The following is a 17735-nucleotide window of genomic DNA, read 5'->3' as shown; positions in this document are numbered from 1 at the left end:
ACCTGGTCTTCAGTTGTTTCAGTGCAGTAAATACTGGACTTTATCCGAATGCTTTTTTCTGTAAGCAAAGAACTGAACATGGATGTTTTGTTTTTTTTTAAACTCTGCTTACTTCAAGATTGCAATCTACCAGAGTCAAGGTCTTTCCTGTTTTATGGAGGTTTTCAAGGCCAGTTGTGCCTGATATCTCATACTAAAGTGTAGCTGATCTTCAAAAACACCCCAACAGTGAATTGAATCTACAGTAGTGCAAATAAACATCTCATGAGAGCATTAAATAATGCAGAAGAGTTTCTGCTGACTGGGAAAAGAGGGAATAAAATATCAGTGCAGTACCCCTCAACACTCCTTCCAGCTTTTCACTTGCATATGTGATACAAGCAGGCTTTTCTGTAGCACAGGACTCCGTCCGGCAGGTTTCTCAGGATAACTGGAGTAGGGAAATCCAGGTAAAGGTGTCATTGTTACTTGAAAGAATGGCCTTTTGAGGCAAAGCAGTCTTTGGAAGACTGGGCTCGTATCCAGAAACCAATCTCTGAACAGAGGAAGCAAACCTCTCTTACTAAAGAGTCTACTCACCGTCTGCCCTCTCAAACTGAAGGGTTTCCTGAGTCCTCTTGAAATTGTTATTCAAATTTCAGGTGAATAAGTGCAGTCTAATTACTGTACTCCGAACTTACTAAAACAGACAGAACCCTTCTTTCCGTTTTTTATGATTAAAAAGCTTCATTATGAAAGTTAAATTCATTCAAATATCATGATCATCATGATGAGGCAAATGGGGTATGATCCCCATTAGGCATTAGTCATAGTTACTATAAAAATTGTATCAAAGGTCACTGAACTTCAGATAAGACCAAGTTCTCTGAATTTAAATGAAATTAGGTTTTCTCTTCTTCAAAAATTGGTCACTGAATCTTAAATGTTTTTTCTTTGCACATTTCTTTTGCATTCAGTTTGATTTGTTAAATAATACACTTATTTATATATACAGTGTGTGTTTTTATATATATACCGGTGTATGTGTATGTGTATGTATGTATGTATATATATATATATATATATATGTATATATTTATATATATATTTTATTGCAGTGATGAAATATGATCACTGCATCTTGACTAATATAATTTAAAATGTTCCTTATATTGTAATGCTCTATTCTGTCATCTACAGTAATACTGCTGTAAGTGATTGACATGTACCAACAAGTGTTGTTTAGAACATAAAAACAAAGTGTCAATTGTAAGTGACAGTGAAAATATAACTACTGCAGCGCTCCTGCTGATGTCACAGCTGCTCTCCAAAATAAAAGGAGAGAGAAAAGGACGTACACAGAGAGAAACCAACAATCTTTGGCTGCTAAGTTTGTAGTTCATTCCTAGTTACCTCAGACATTTGATTAAGGTCAAATCTATGCAAAGCACCTAAAATGATAAAGCAGAGTGTTGGCTATTTGTAGATAATTGTTATATTTTATAAACCACATTTGAAAAAGTTTCAGTTCCCTTTCATATTCCCTCTCTGCTCATCTTTGAGAAACTTTTGTAAACCTGACATTCAGAGGCTTTTCAAAGGCACTTTACTGAGAATATAGCCATTTCAGTGAAAACTAATCCAGATTTTATAGTCTAGCTCAGTCCTATTCATTTCCAGGTCGCTGTTGCTGTAACGCAGTCTGGTTAAGGACACCAGCAGATCACACAGAACTTCACTTCATTTGAACCCCCCCCACCCTCTGAGTGTGCAGGGAGCAGGAGACAGTCCTCGAGAGGAAAAGCTCAAATAAAACCGCGAGAATAAAGAGAGCCGAGGTGCTCAGGGCATCATGAGAGGTCCGCCGGCAGTATAACTCAAGGGGGAGCCTAATAAGCCTTAATCCTAATCGTAATTGTAGCAAGGGTGTCTGCATCCCTAGCACAAATTAGAGACGGGCTTGATAACTGGAGGCTCTGCCTCCCATTCTACTTTTGGAAACTTAAGAGGGCCACAAGTAGGGCTGCAGTCTTAAAGAATAGTGCGTTGTTCAGACGATATGGGTCTTTGATGGATCCTGGCCTGTAAGGGCTTATCTGTCAGGAGAATAATTTAAAATTCTATCCTGGACTTAAAGGGAAGCCACTGATGCAACTAAAACTAAAACTGGAGAAATATCAGAACAATTGTTGCAGTATTTTGGATCAGCTGGAGGCTTTTCAGAGAACTTTTGGCTCGGCTGAATAATGAGGTGCTGAAGAGGTTCAATCTTGAAGTAACAAATGCACGGGCTAGTTTTTCTACATCTCTCCAAAATAAGGAACATCAGAGATGGAGGATTCCCTCATTTTGGCAGTATAAAGATGAATCCTTGTCAAAAATAGCCCCATAATTCCTAACAGTAGTAATACAAGCCAAAGTAATGCCAAATAGAAAAACTATATGGTTTGATATTGTTTTTTTGAGGCAGTTAGTTCCAAAGACAGTAGCTTCAGTATTATCTTTATTATCAGAAGATAAAATCACCCGAGCCTAAAACATGCGAGCATTGTAACTTGGTTTCACCTGGCTTCATGGATGTCTGATCTGAACAGCTTTTCTGTCTCTTTCACAGGGGGGTTTCCCCTCAGGGTTGGACTCAGTCAGAGGGACCCGCCACCACGGGCTGGTCGAGAGGGTCCACCGGGACCGCAACCGCATCAATTCTCCTCATCGCAGACCCATTGACAAGCATGGACGGCAGATATCCTTCCAAAACCAATTCAGTGCCTGCAGGAGCTCTCTCAAACACATGTGTGCGTAATGTGGATGTTGTCAGCATGAAAGGTCGAAGCAGAGTAATGCACAGGAAGAAGTGTTTTCCACGTGGTCGCTCATGCTCAGTATGCATGTGTAGTTTTAAGTGCAATGAGACTAGTGTAGGCAGCGTTTTTGTAGCCCCGAGAGCAGAATTAGTCATTATGATAATTCAAAATATGACGCAGATATGATGCGCTTTATTTATGCCTAATGGACATCGATAGTAAGGGATGAACAGCATAGTACACACAAACATTGCTTTCATATGTGCCTTTTCACTTTATTTATTAGCCTTTCCCCCTGTCACTGTAGATTTGTATCTGATATTTTTGTGGCCAGTAGCCGATCAATGTGGGCTTTTGCACGTTTTGCAGGTACAATTTTGTTTTATAATCCTTCCCATTTCCAGTGCACAGCCACCCACCATAGTAATTAAAATTAAAAAAATGTTGACATTTTGAAGCTCAAAGTATATATGTATAAACACATTCTCTGATCTGATCATACTGCCATGGGAATTGAACACAAGAAAGACATTGCTTCTAAATGCAAGGTAATTCTCCACCTGTCCAAGTCAACATGGATATGATCATGTAAAAATCCCAGCACGTCTGAAAGACAAATTTGATGAGAAAACATCTTCATCTAGATTACAAATATAACGTTGACAGTGTGTCTCTTTCACATGAATGACCACTTTGCCCGCTGTACAGCCCACCTCAAAGTTTGTATCGGTGCATTTGTTGTGGCCTCAAGACAGCAATGATTCACTTACTTGTCACCGTTGAATGATATAAGTAGCGAGGCGTTTGCTGTGTGGACCAGCATCTTATGTCACACCAGTGTATGTTAGAGTGGTGTGGAAGCATAACTGATGCTTATTTATGAAACATTTCAAACTCGGCCAGTGTAGCTATTATCAGAGGTGTTGATCAAGTTTGACTGGATTGTTCTCTTTTACTGTCAGGAGAAAGCTCAACATGAGTAGTTCTTACCACTGAATCAATGTCTGTTTTTAAGAGGCTTATCCCATGTTTTATGTTGGATTGGATGAGTGGCTCTCCGTACTGTTTATATCTACTTCACTCTTGGTGATAATTTGTCTTAAGAACTAAACAGATGCCTTTTGGAACAATGATTGACCTTGTGCGGCTCTGCTTCAATCACTCCTGGTAACACCTGGGAGACACTACATACAGAGCAGAGCTAAGCTTTCGAACAGTAAAATAGTGATTTTCAGCAAGAGAAAGCCACATGTTCCTGATGAACTGCCCTTCTATACACAATGTCAGGAACTCTGCTTAATCTTTCATTTGGGAATCGGATAATAATGCTCCCCTTGTTGCGTTAACTATTTAAAAGAAGCAATTCTACTGTTCAGCCTTGTCTTTCAAGTGGGGCTTGATACAGCCAGTGCCGGTTATGCTGCAGACATAGCTTCTTCTGACAAGTTTTTAACTTAACGTGCTCATAAGATGTTTGTGGCTGCAGAACGTGTTTCTGGGTTTTCTGAGGGTTTCTCTTTGGATCTGCCGAGCACTACCTGCAGTTTCAGAAGTGCCTGATCGAATATCTTATATGTACCATGTATAAGAGTGAATCCTGACTTCTTGCACTGAGCTTTACAGCTTAAGTGCATCTGCCACTAGTAACCAGTAAAATGAGAATTTTGGAAAAGCTACACAAAGAAGTTGCAGCTTAGTGGATAAGGCAATAACAATGAGGTGGACGGGATCAGCCTTGGTTCTGCTGGTTTCTCCAGCTAGCGTGTGATAGCTAGGCTGGCACAGTGTTTCTAATCTTGGTCAAAGTGATAATAAGTCTTTCTGATACTTAGACCTACATGAGGCAGCTTATCATTTATCTTCTTGAGAATAGGGTGATGGTTCAAAGGCACGGCTGAATTAGCTCAACATTAGACTTGGCCGTCATACAGCTCAGGGTGTCGCAGAGTTACAAGAACAAACAGGACAGAGTTGTCTACTGATGAATGGAGTTGTGGATCAGGGTCAGTGAATATCATAGTCTCTAAAACAAAAAACCCCCCCCACAAAACATAAAAATTGGCTTTTGTTTAATTTTCAACTTTTGCAAGCAGTGGTTTATAGATTTTCTTATAAAAATAAAACATTGAAATGGATAAAAACGGGAATAAAAAATTAAATACTGCTAAAATCTAGTCCTCCAATAAATAAAATATTCTCAAATTAAACAAAAGTATAAAACATGTTTAAAACCCGTGTTCTCAACAACTGAGTGGTCGCAGATCCGCAGCTATAAAAACACCAATGACATTAGTTATTGCTTTAGTCCGATCTGAATTACTGGCAAAAGCCTGTTTAAGTGCCAAAGGTAGCTGCGTTGACAGGGTGTTGGTTTCTTTCCTCGCAGCAGCGATGTTCACATTTGCATGGTGCCGTTTCAAACGCGTTATGAGCTTTGATAGAAACATGCCCGGTTGCTGGTGAACAACGTTGGTGCGCTGCTCTCGTATTGTCTACTTGTCTTTGTCTGTTGTTGCTTTTCACCGGGAGACCTAAGTGTTCCCAAACATGGGACCTTAAAGATAAGGGAGGGTCTTCAAGCTCCGGCTTCTTGTTTGTATCAGCCATGACGGCTGCTCGCGGGAAAAAAACTCACATGGGAGTCCAGTGCTACTACAAACTTCCAGTCCGCCACTTAAGATGTCCGTGTGGGAGTTGATTTGAAGTATGCTCTGCGCGCAAAACAAGCCTGTTAACTAGCTTCTGTTAAACATTGTATTTGGATCGGTACAGGTCTCCACCGACAGCCATGGACCGAAACGGTTTGGTACGAACACGTGTACCATTACAACCTTAATGATCATCATCAGCCTGCAACCAGGCCTGCACAAGTCTATTAATGACAATCATTTGTGGTGTGCTGAAGCAGGGAAACATCTAAAACATGCTGGATAGGGGCTCTTGAGGACCAGGGTTGAACTTTTATTTGTATTAGTACATGTCTTTTTTTATCTGTGTGGCAAAATAAACAGCTGCAGTGGAACTTTTCCTCCTCACCCTGTTTTTTTTTTTTTTAGTTTTTCCTCGTAAATCGGAAGCTTTTCATGTGGGCAATGTGTTATGTTGGTCATCTATTTCCTGTGTTGCTGATCTCGCTGTGATCTTTTTGTTTTTGTATCAATGATTTCTTTAACAAAAACTACATGGAGAGCTCTCCGTACGGAGCAGTGTACCTGTCGCCACCGCCGGACAACAGCTGGAGAAGGTGAGTGGCACCTCTTCTCATCTTCAGACAGATTGCTTCATGCCTGTTGTTCTTCCTCTCACTGGAGGATTTTACAACAGGAAGTGTTAACTGTTGCCAACATGTTTCCTGTATCAAGCTTTTTCCCTGTATCAAGCCAGCCAATATTCTCTCCAGATCCAGACACCAGCCATCTTGATTAAACACAAATCAGTGTTACGAGTGAGAGGGAAGAGCTGAGTGCTGGGTGGAGTTGTTGGACCTTATTGTTTCTGTGCAATAGCTTCAAGTGTGTGAATGCTGTGTTAACTCTGTGAAGGCAATATCTGACTAAAGGTGTTTGACAGATAACCTTTGGCTTTAAAGGTCATTCCCAACAGCAGACTTCTTCCCGCTGTTCAGGGATTTTGTGTTGTCGCTACCCTGTGGTGCAGAATCTCCAACTTCATTGAATTTCAAACTCTTGGACAGAAATGCCAGATGAGCTGGCCTTGTGAGCCACAAGATTTCTTTTTTTTTTCCCAGCTCTGATTGTGCCAGCGTAGCACAGCAATGCATCGGTAGAAAGCTTTTCCTCAGTGTTTACAAGAGAGTGAATTATGGGCCTGTGATAAAAGGCTCAGCCAAGCTCCTCCCTCTTACTCTGTCAGTCTTGCTTTGTTTCCTCACTTGTGTTTAGTATGCTGGCTTGGCCGGCTGCCAGTCAGCCTGCCTTGTCTTCTTCCACCACACAGAGACAGACGCTAGCCAGACTCTGTATTGAGCCTGCTGTAACAGCTTGTACTGTAGAAATGAATAAGACCCACACCCTCTCATTGTTGACAGCAGAAAACAGGTTGGCTGACAAATGTCCTTACGGAGCAACCAGACGTCAGTGCTCAGGGTGGGTGTGTTTCTCTAAGAGCCATGCGGCAGAGAGCACTGAAAACTCACTCTACGTTGAACTTTAGTGGCTCTGCTTGTTCCTGAATGCTTCTCTGTTGATTGAAAATCAAGTATCATCTGACCCTCAAAAAGAAACAAGTTTGACAACAGTTTTCATTTGATTAATGCTTCTGTCAGAAATGGCAGTTTGAGCCAAAAATAACAATCAACTTGAAACAAACTTCTGAACTGACTGGATGAATATTTCTACAGTTTCTATTTTGTTGTGGACTGGAAAGGGATTTGTTATAATTATCTTTCTTCAATAGCTATACAGGATGTGAGATTACCCTACTTTTGCATTGTGAAATGAAAGTTAATGGACATTCAAGCCACAGCTGAGACTGCGTTAGAATGTTCAGTAGTTTTAGTTTCAGCTGCTGTATGCAGAGGTGAAAGGGAGTGATGCTAATCAGCTTACGGTCTGAACACCTTAACCTGAATATTGTATTATTTGGAATAAGATTAATAATTGGATTATAGTTGTCCATGTAAACGTGGTTGGTAAATACATTTACTTTCAGTTTAGTCGAGCTACACCCAGAGCGCAACTGGGCCATGTCATTGGACTCTCTTCTTCAGAAAACACATGCCAAAGTAAACCACCATTATAGGTGGTAATGATGCCTTTCAGCATATTGGCATTGGGCTCTTCCAGTTCCCTACTATAAATCAAAGATAAATCTTAAGTTTAGCTGGTGGCAAGAAATTGGAACAATGCCGAGTGATGAACTGGATGAGGTCTTCTTTTTGTTTTGCAGTTTTTTTGCATTTGTTTTTTCTTCTAAGCATTGGCTTCTTCCAGTTTTGTCTAGATCAAAGCCTGGGGAGGATCTGTGGAGCATGTGCAGAGGGTGTGGGCCAGATTCAGCATGAGACAAGGTCCCTTTTTAATAGGCGTCTGTACAACTCATAAAAACCTAAGAAGGTACACTTAACTGCAACAGCTGCAACAACATCAAATATAGCTTTAAAGTAAAACAGATGAGTTGAAATTGAGTAGTTCTGTTTGTAAATGATTCATGAATAACTCCTCTGAGTTCTCTTCCTGTGGTTTAGCACTCTCATATCCTCAGTAGCGACCCATACTGTTAAAGGTGGAGAATGCAGCAAGCCTGTATGACGTACCAGCATACATGATTTCCACTGTGGTGACATTACAGGCCGCTGTAATGCTCGGTTGCTGCACGTGTAATCGGCCCCTTAGGTGCACCTTTCAAATAAACAATTTTTTTTCTCTCCTTTTCCATCGCTCCCAATCATGCTTGTCTGTGACTAGCATCAACCCTATCATGTCTCTGCAGGCCAAATCTAGCCTCCTGCTCCAACATGGAGCAGATTGTTGTCACAGTGTGCCACAGGGATAAACTTCCCCCTCAACTGTGAATTTTGGCCCTCAACGCTCTTAAAGGGAGAGGAATATGAGCTGTTGCTTTGGTGTTTGCTTGAACTGGCTGAGTCCAAACAGGCAGGAATATTAGACACTTGGAGAACACCCACATCTCTCTCTATTTTAGTTACTATCAGAAATGAGCTGCAATTGCACACTGACTTCTCAGTTTAGTTAGTCGTTTGTGGACTAATGCATTCATTGACTGTTAAATCTTTGTTTTGTGAGTTTGCTTTCAAAACATATTTAGAGATATGTATTCAGAGATATCATCTTTTGAAGATTCAGCCAAGACACACATGTGCTCTATTATATTCCTAAAATAAGAAAGAGAATTAGATAATGTAAAGCTTGATTTAATGATCCAGGATTTTGGATTAGCACGTGATGAGAGGAAAGTTTTCACAATCATAAAAATGTTTAATATTGATATTGGATATCTGTATCAGTTTTATTGCAGTTGTTACAAACTGCAAAACCGAAGTTGTATCATAGCTTGGAAACCATGAACATACTTAATCAAAACTCCAGGATCATATGCGTGTCTTCCCCATGTGAAGCCACTTCAACATTTTGTTTATAATGATTTCCCCATGGATGCACAGTGTCACCATTCAGACCATGATTCAAGTCACTATGATGCAAGAGAGCGCTCCAAGATGGTGTTCTCTGTAAGCAAATATTCCACATAAGCTTCATCACCGCTGTGTGTTCACTGTCAGGCTGCAGACAGAAGTTGTAGCAGAGATGAAGTCATAACACAGTGTTGGAGAAGAAATGGGAAGTCGGTCTGGCATGAAGCCTTGCCAAATCCAAGACGCTCTTCTCCCGGCACTGTACAAGGAAGTCCCATTGAAGAAAATGCTATATAGTCTTCTTCACTCATTAAGAGGGTATTATTAAAAAACTGTACACATATATAGAAAGATCAGTGACTCAAGGTAACTTTTTTCCATGGAAATGTTCTTAGGCACATGATGAGTTGTTGTTGTGAGAAGCAGATTCCCTTTTGTTCGTCTAAAGGGAATATGGGGCGGTTAAGTGTTTACAACACCAGCTACATCTGCACTTCATTACTGCTAGTCAGTTGTGGACGAGAGCCACAGAGTGCTTTAACCGTTTCACTGCAGGAAACATCTGTATGACTGATCACATGAGCTTACAAAAAAAAGGGGGGGTCTTTGATGAGTCTTTTAATGCAGCATTTATGGAAATGCTGGTTGAATATATCTTAGAAAATACTTTCCAGAGATGTTTAGACATGTCAGATATTCAGATATCCAGAGGGGAGGGGGTGGGTGGATGTTTGAGTAGGTGTAGCATTAAATGATCAGACAGAATACATTTCAAATCAGCAAACTTTGTCCATGAATATGGAAATTATGTAGCTTTTTTCTTACAGCGCATAACAATAACTATTATATAAAATATCCACTCTAGGTATCTGATGATCAAAATGACTGTTAAACTTCCCAGGATCATCAGAACGTGTATTTAGAGATTGGCAGATGTGGCACGGGGACCAGTCGGGCCTGAAACTGTTCACATGGCCTGTAGCTGCGCCATGACCAGCAGTCTGGCCAACAGATTTAATCTTCTTTGATTTAGTCACAATTTAGTAATTGGGTGATTTGTACTTGGGCAGCACTTGGGCTGGCTTTTTTTGAGAACTGTCATTTTACATAAAACTATCTATAATTTGTCTCTGACTGGATGCTGGTGTCTGGGAAGAAAGGTCCATAGTGGTCTCCAGATATCATACTGGAGTAGAACTCTGCATCGCTTCAGGGTCAGAGTCTCGGCCCAGTCCCACGCCCTCCCTCTCTTCCATTCACCCATCTTTGGCCTGCTGTTCATGTACCAGCCTCTCTAGGGATGCAATCTCAGACCATTCTCCTTCGAGAATATGAAATAGAGTCCTCCCAGAAGAGATGTATAAAATCTTTCCACCACTGCTTCTTTGGGAGATGTCTTCTTTTTTTTTTTTTTTCATGTTTTTGATGCTTTTATGATTTATGTGCAGACATGTGGAAAAAAAATTCCATCTAAGCCAAAATGCAGAAGCAGCATTTGTATGATGCAACAGCTTGTAGATCCACATCATTGTGGAGGAATGTTGGCTCATGTGCTGCGCAATTTTGCTTCCCTTTATAGAGATTTGCAGACATTTGTTCATGCACAGCTCGTTTAAGGTCCCACGACAACATTTCAGTCAGGATGAGGCCTGGACTTTAAGCTGTTGCAACACTTTGATTCTTTTCTTTTTCGGTCATTCTGTTGTAGATTTGGTGGTGTGGAAACATCATGCATTGTCCTTTTAGCATGACACAACTTTGGCCATATATTTGATGATAAAATAATTTGGTATGTAGACGAGTTAATTGTCTGAAATGATTTCAAGTTGCCCAAGTCTTGTGGCTGTGAAACAAGGCCAGACTGTCCCTGGCCGGGATGTCCACTCCTGGTCTGGGAAGCTTGATAACCCCACTGAATGTTTTCCACTTGTGAAAAATGTTTCTTATTGTAGGACGGTGGAGTTACAATCAATTGGAATTGGCCTTAAACGCCTTCCTAGATTAATGAGAAGAAGAAACGCTCCTTCTCAAAGCTCTTTGCTGATATCTCTCCCCCTGATCATTGTGTTAACACACAACTGAATAATCCACCAATCTACAAAAATGTCAGCTTTCACAGAGGTGCTAATATTTGTTGATCAGTTAATCAACTGGGTTTGATTAGCAGCACGTGGTTCTTAACATCAAAGCAGTAAGAGTGTACCTGGTTCTCAGCGCACCGCTTCTGTATTTTGTTTTAGTTTTTATTAAATAAATGATAACACTGTGATGTGTATATATATATATATATATATATATATATATATATATATATATATATATATATATATATATATATATATTACATGTTGTTGTTCATCTAAGTTTAAATTGACCTCATTTTAAGAGTTTAGGGCGGTTTCACAAAAGTAGAATTAAGAAATCCAGGAGAAGAGATAAATCCAGGCTTGACATAGCGTCATCAGTTCATCCTGGCTTCATCCGTTTCACAAAGGCCAAAACCAGCCTTTGTCAAGCCAGGTGTCAGTAATTTTGAGAATTTGACTGAAAACCTCATTCCATCAGCAAGGGCATTGAAGATGAAATGTGGTCTTTCAGCAGGACAATGATCCCAAACACACCACCCGGGCAACCAAGGAAGAAACGTTTCAAGGTCCTGGAGTTGCCTAGCCAGTCTCCAGATCTCAACCCCATAGAAAATCTTTGGAGGGAGTTGAAAGTCTGTGTTGCCCAGCAACAGTAACATCACTGGTCACGTTTGACCTCTGTCATAGCAGACAAAGGTTATGTAGTATTGAGTTGAACTTTTGTTACTGACCAAATACTTATTTTCGGCCATCATTTACAAATTCATTCTTTCAAAAAATCCTACAATGTGATTTCCTGGATTTCTTTGTCTCTCATAGTTGAAGTGTAGCTATGATGAAGATTACAGACCCCTCTCATCTTCTCAGTAGGATAACTTGCCCAATCACTGATTGAGAAAATACTTTTTTGCTCCACTGTAAATAAAGGCAGGCCTGTTTTAGAAGGGATCCAGGGGGTGTCTGCCTCTGACTATGTCCCACCCATAAACTGCCCCCTACATACATGGTACATCATTCCACTACTGAATATGCAAGATTAAAACGCATTTCTGTAGTATGATATTGATCCAGTAAGTATTATTCAAAGGCATATAGACTATTGGCACCTGTCCACAATAGGTTAATATGAGTTTGGTTAATGGTGGGAAAAAAAACTCAGTCATACACGTCGTGATGATGTGGCTTTGCTAAGATTTTCGGCATCCCCGGCTGCATCTAGGACCACTTGTGAAATATCTGTGTCCAACACAGATCACCTGTGAGGGTGTCGCTCCACTCTGCACAGATCATCTGTGCAAATCGGGCAGTCTAGACCACTTTTGTTTTACACTTAATACACTGGTTAATACCACATTGAAATCTGAATCTACACAACCTATTTTGACAACTTAAACGATCTGTTTTAAACATATGGTTGTAAAAGGAAAAAATGTATATATCTGCATGCCTTTGTGTGAATGGGTTCGGGTGATTTGTTGTCGGATGGGAGTGCCACAACTACTCGGCATTCCATAACTTGCGTCATTTATCTAAATATAAGTATAGACGGGGCAGCCTTCTGTAAAGAGCACTGCTTAGCCAGGTAATGTGACACACACAGGTGTTGTAGTTTGCCACTTTGTTTGTCACAAATGTCAGAGTGCATGGGCAGACACCATGTGATCGCCCTTCAGGTTTCTGCTAACTAGTTGTTGTAGTAGTAGTATATAGGTTTGGTGATGGACCGTTTTACATTTTACAAGGATTTTTAAAGTTTGGACCCCTGGTTGTAAACAATTACTCTGGCCACTCTGGTGGCAACAATGAACTCCAAGTTTATGGCCAGTTGTTGATCAGTTTCCAAAAAGCTTACTGAAGTATGCACATTCATATGATGGGTTCTGGAAGAAATACATCCATAGAGCCATGAAAACCGAAATGTTGCATCTTAGACACTGATCCTCTATATATTAATTATTTTTCCCATTTACTGCTGACCAACTGTCGTTAACAAACCCGGTTATACGTAGTCTGGGCTCTAGCGATGGCTTTGCATTTGATGTTTCAACTCGAGGCAAATGGGATGTTAAAAGTTCTTGACATACATCAAAACAAACACAATTTTTTGCAGGATATTTTCTCCTCTATGAGGTACCAGGGTCTTTGCTTTCACCTAGTAACTATCCATCATCCTTTTCCTCTCTGTCTTTGAAGGGAACAGCAGCCATGGACTGAGGAAAAACGGCCTGGGTTTAGATTATTATCACAACTCAACAGGTGACCCTTGACCCCACCCCCAATCCATCTTCTGATCCCTCTTTCCCTAATCTTTACTGCTTTGTCCCTCACTCGCAGAGACCGACAGTCCTGCTCTTTGTTTTTCTGCACACTCTTTTTGCTTCATAACATCCTGGTTTCTCTCCATCAGATCTGCAGCACTGAAATAGATGCCCACAAAGTCCCACAGATTGTCCTGCTTGATTAATTAATGATACTATTTCTTTGTGGGTTTTAACTCATCTTTTAAGACAGGTATGTCTGTAACATTAATCAATAGTTTAACTCTTACTAACCCACCTGTGGACTTATTGCTCACATGCAGTCTAACATCAAGGTTCCTTATTAACATTGTCTTGCTTTCAGCCTTCTTATATCTCTTACAGTATTGTATTTCTATTTTCTTTCTCCAGTTGACGTTTTATTTAAGTCAAAGTCCAGTTTGTTTTGCTAATTTATAAACAATGTTATGAATTGCTAGTTTTTTTGAATGTCTCTTATGACTCTTGTTACTTTTCTTTTGACACCTTACGGTACTTTTAAAAATTAATCATACACTTTTTTTACGAAATATTTAAAATAAATTCAGAAACGAAAGGCTTTTCAAACTGTTATTTAAGTCACTTTTTTATTTTTGTGGCAAACTGACAAAATGCATGATACTGAAAATAATGAATTAATTTGCCACTGATAAAAAAGTTATACTTTGTGCTTTAATATGAAGTGTTGCAAATGTGTTTTGTTATGTGCAGTCACTTCTTCTTATTCCTTTCTAAGGGATACATCAACATTTTGGGAATGGCATATTTGCTATCAACTCAACAACTGCAGAGTATATATGGTTCTGTGTGCACCTAATAACTGAGTCTCACAAATTTAATTGGAAGTGGATTGATAAACGTAGCCTGAATGTCAAAATAAAGTCCCTAATAACACCTTAATCTCCTGATTCACATGTTGTGATGTGCTTATTACCCTGTGTAGTAATAACTTATGTAAAATGAGATGCATTAATCAGATACATATATGGAGCAATGTTTGATTGAAACACTACTACCTGGGAACAGCGCTTAACTGCAGCAGTGATCGGAGTTTAAAATATAAGAGTCTGTTATAGACTTTGTCAGTCATGCATAAGCTGAAAATTATTCTGTGGTTGTAACACAGTTTGTGCACAGTTGTCTTTGCCACATGTGGCAGCAAAGGCGTTCAATTTCTGTTTACAGTTTTTGCCAAAATCCATATTTACACGACAACAATGAAGTTAGCTTCCCATTTGTAGCTTTCAATTCAGCAGAAGGCAAAAGGGACATTCCAATACATTCAAGCATAATACATTTAGATAATAAAGACTACAGAAACACACATGCTGAGTTGTCAAATCATTATTTGTGAAAAAAATCAAAAATGTTTTGGGATTTTTTCCCCCTTGGTTTTTGGTAGACGACCTTAGACCAGGCCCCACTCAAAAGCCACAACACTATATTGTTCAAATCTGTTTTACGTTTAGCTGAGATAATGAAAAGCTATAAGATTGTATATTATATGAAACCTTTTATTTGATTTGTGAAAAGGCAAAAAAGCACAATATTCCTGTTTTTTTTGTGGTTGGACCACCTGAAACCAAGTTAATTTGAACACAATACTTAGACTGTTCCGACCTAAATAGCATTATCTCTTGTGCAATAAAGACTATATCACACACAATCATTGATTTGTGAAACATTTATTTGTTTCAAAATTTACAGAAGCCCTATTCTCATGTTAGTCTTCATTTTCTTCAAGGGCTCTCCTGAACTAAATACATAAATGAAAGAAAATCTTTCACTGCATGTTATCTTAATCATTTTTCATTTCCCACCATGACTACATTGTTTCCAAACATGAAAATGGCTCTGTTGTTAAACAGAATTATTGGATGCAGAGAGCAGTGGTACCCTTTATCGATTTCTAGAGTCAGTGGCAAATAAGTTAATTTATCCTATTTATACCTCTGTCTACAATACCTGATAATGTCGCAGAAACTCTTAAACCTGCTAATGTGAGTCAGACACAAATGTGAATCCCACTTTTCCTGAGTACAAGAGCAAAAGAAAGAAGGATGGATGAGAGAAGCAAATGGGGATATTAAGGAAACCAATCAAGAAGGCTTACTGCTTTCCTGCCACTGCTAAGTGGCATGAGACTCAGGAGTTAGGGTGATTTGGTCCCAGGCTGTGTCTTCTAAGAGCCTGATGCATAGCTCATACTGTAATCAGAAACATGAAAAAACTAAAGGGAAACATTTTCATAGTATATTCTCATGTCAAATCTGTTCCAATAGAAAGCTCTGAGAATATTTCTGGATTTCTGTTCTATTTCAATGATGCACAACAGATATTAAAATGCTCATGTTAAGCTCTTTAAGTTGATTATGTCCTTTCAAAGCCAAAATGTGCTTTCTTTGCAGATTGATAATCAGTTAATCCAGTGCTTTAAAGGTGTGTGTGTGTGGGTTTGTGTGTGTAAGATGGTTGAGAGCCTGCAGGACGAATGCAGACCATGTGGAGGCTGAGCAAGAAGCAGGATGATTCACTGACATCAACGCCCTAAGAAACTCTCTGCCTCTGTCCAAGGTGCTGGAATACTTTGCATAATTCCTCTCTTCCTCATCTCATCCTCTTCCTCCTACTCAGAACCAACTCTGACTCTGCTCTGCATACAAGTGCTACGAACCCAAACCCTCAGGACCCGTTTGGCATGAACCAGCAGATGGGAAGATGTCCTCCACAGCGCAATGGTGAGTGTAACACACAAGCAGTCCTTCAGATCACAGTAAAGGTAGCCTGGTCATTTTGTGACTCATTTCTCATTTATTTGTGCTTCATTTTATCATTTTCACCTGTTCACTAAAGATTTTGTTTATTTTATTAACAGAGAAGGCACAATTTCTTTCATATCCAGGACTCCAGACTTTTTTTTCTCTACCACTTGAGCCCCCCAAAATCAACTTAACCATTATACTTATACTAATATTTTCATCCATTTTATTTGTATCACTGATAAATGGGAGAAAGCCAATTAATGAAGTATTGATTTAATATAAAATAATTGAATGTAACTGTTTTTCGTATTTAATATGGATGACAAATTAGTAGACTTAGGGTAAAAAACTAAAACAAAGCCCCAAACATAAATGTTCTCCTTTTAAAATAAAATGGCAGCTTATTGGTCAAACCATTCATTTCCTAAACATTTCTTGGTGATGACTATAAATGTGTCTACTTGTCTTTTGACTTCCTGGGTTAGCACAACTTTCACTTCCGCTGAGCTGAACATGCATAATTGATAAGAGTCAGATACTGACTTTAACTCTGGTTTGGGTTTTCTTCTTCCCCAGTTATTATTATTATTACTACTACTACTACTACTACTACTACTACTAATGTCATTTAGCAGACGCTTTTATCCAAAGCGACTTCCTTCTGAGATAATGTTAAATGTGATTCACGAGTGTACTGATCGGAAGTTCACCCTTTTACCTTGTGCTCGGTGTTCTGCTTGGGCTTGAAATGGGTGAAGTGCTGCTAAGCCAGAGTGGCTTTGGCCTTGCATATGTTTGAGCTGCTAGGAGACAAACATGCACTGTATTTTGTCTTTTCTTGGGGAGTGTGGGTGTGCGAACAGCCTTGAGAGGTGTGGTTGAGGGGGGTTATAAGGAGGTGTAAATATATATGAAAAACACTTTTCAGTGGAATATACTTGAGAGTACAAACCTGGATATTGCAGCACACATCTGATGTGTCCTTAAACTAGATATCATGCAAAATAAAGGCTGTTTCTGTACAGACCCTCATCATTGTTATCATTCTAGTTTATGGTGTTTGTATTTCTGTTCTTCTGGTCATTTATTAACAGAGAACACAGTCCATTTAGACAGCTGCTTTTCAGTTCAGCAAGCCACTCAAGTCTCAGTTACACAAATCACCATTGCTCCTTTCTTGGATTAAAATGTTCTATTTATATCTTTGCAGCTGGGCCAAAGTGAAAGATTTAATTCCAAGTAAAAGAAATGATCGTCCTTCCTCTTTTCACATTTGTCGTCCCTTACTTGACCTCTTTCTGATCTCAGCCCTGAAAGTGGATGAGAGAAGTGCTGCTCCAGTTTATTGGTACTCCTGTGTTTAGCCAACACGTTGAAACAGGATATTAGCTGAAGATCATGACCAAGAATGAGTTTCACATGCAAACAGAATCTACTCGGTATAGAGATATGAATTACACCATGTTGTTTGGATGTGTGCTGTGAGTGGCTCAGCCTTTAGGCTGATGAAGGGTAATTTCAAGAATATGATTTAGCAATCACTGGAAATTATTCAGCAATTAGTGACGCACCAATTTGAATCATCTAGGCCAATTTCCGCTTTTTTTTGTAGACTTCTGCTCTGTGTGCGTATGTGTGCGCGCGCGCGTGTGTGTGTGTGTGTGTGTGTGTGTGTGTGTGTGTGTGTGTGTGTG

At 39.6% G+C, this 17735-nt stretch overlaps 1 protein-coding gene across 4 annotated transcripts in view; it reads left to right on the top strand.

The window, feature by feature from the left end:
- The window catches only part of crtc3 (CREB regulated transcription coactivator 3), a 48827-nt gene that overhangs the window by 11879 nt on the left and 19213 nt on the right, over positions 1-17735 (top strand). For 2 of the 4 annotated variants that reach the window (XM_061738507.1, XM_061738497.1), the window contains exons 3-6: positions 2594-2724; positions 5968-6027; positions 13176-13238; positions 15914-16017. In XM_061738507.1, the coding sequence (XP_061594491.1) occupies positions 2594-2724; positions 5968-6027; positions 13176-13238; positions 15914-16017 (358 nt within the window). The remainder of the gene's footprint in view (positions 1-2593; positions 2725-5967; positions 6028-13175; positions 13239-15913; positions 16018-17735) is intronic. The other 2 variants (XM_061738526.1, XM_061738518.1) reach the window with 1 other exon arrangement.

This window comes from Cololabis saira, chromosome 2 (assembly GCF_033807715.1).
Source record: "Cololabis saira isolate AMF1-May2022 chromosome 2, fColSai1.1, whole genome shotgun sequence".
NCBI classification, from domain to species: Eukaryota; Metazoa; Chordata; class Actinopteri; order Beloniformes; family Belonidae; genus Cololabis; species Cololabis saira.
This window is presented reverse-complemented; position numbering and strand designations above follow the sequence as displayed.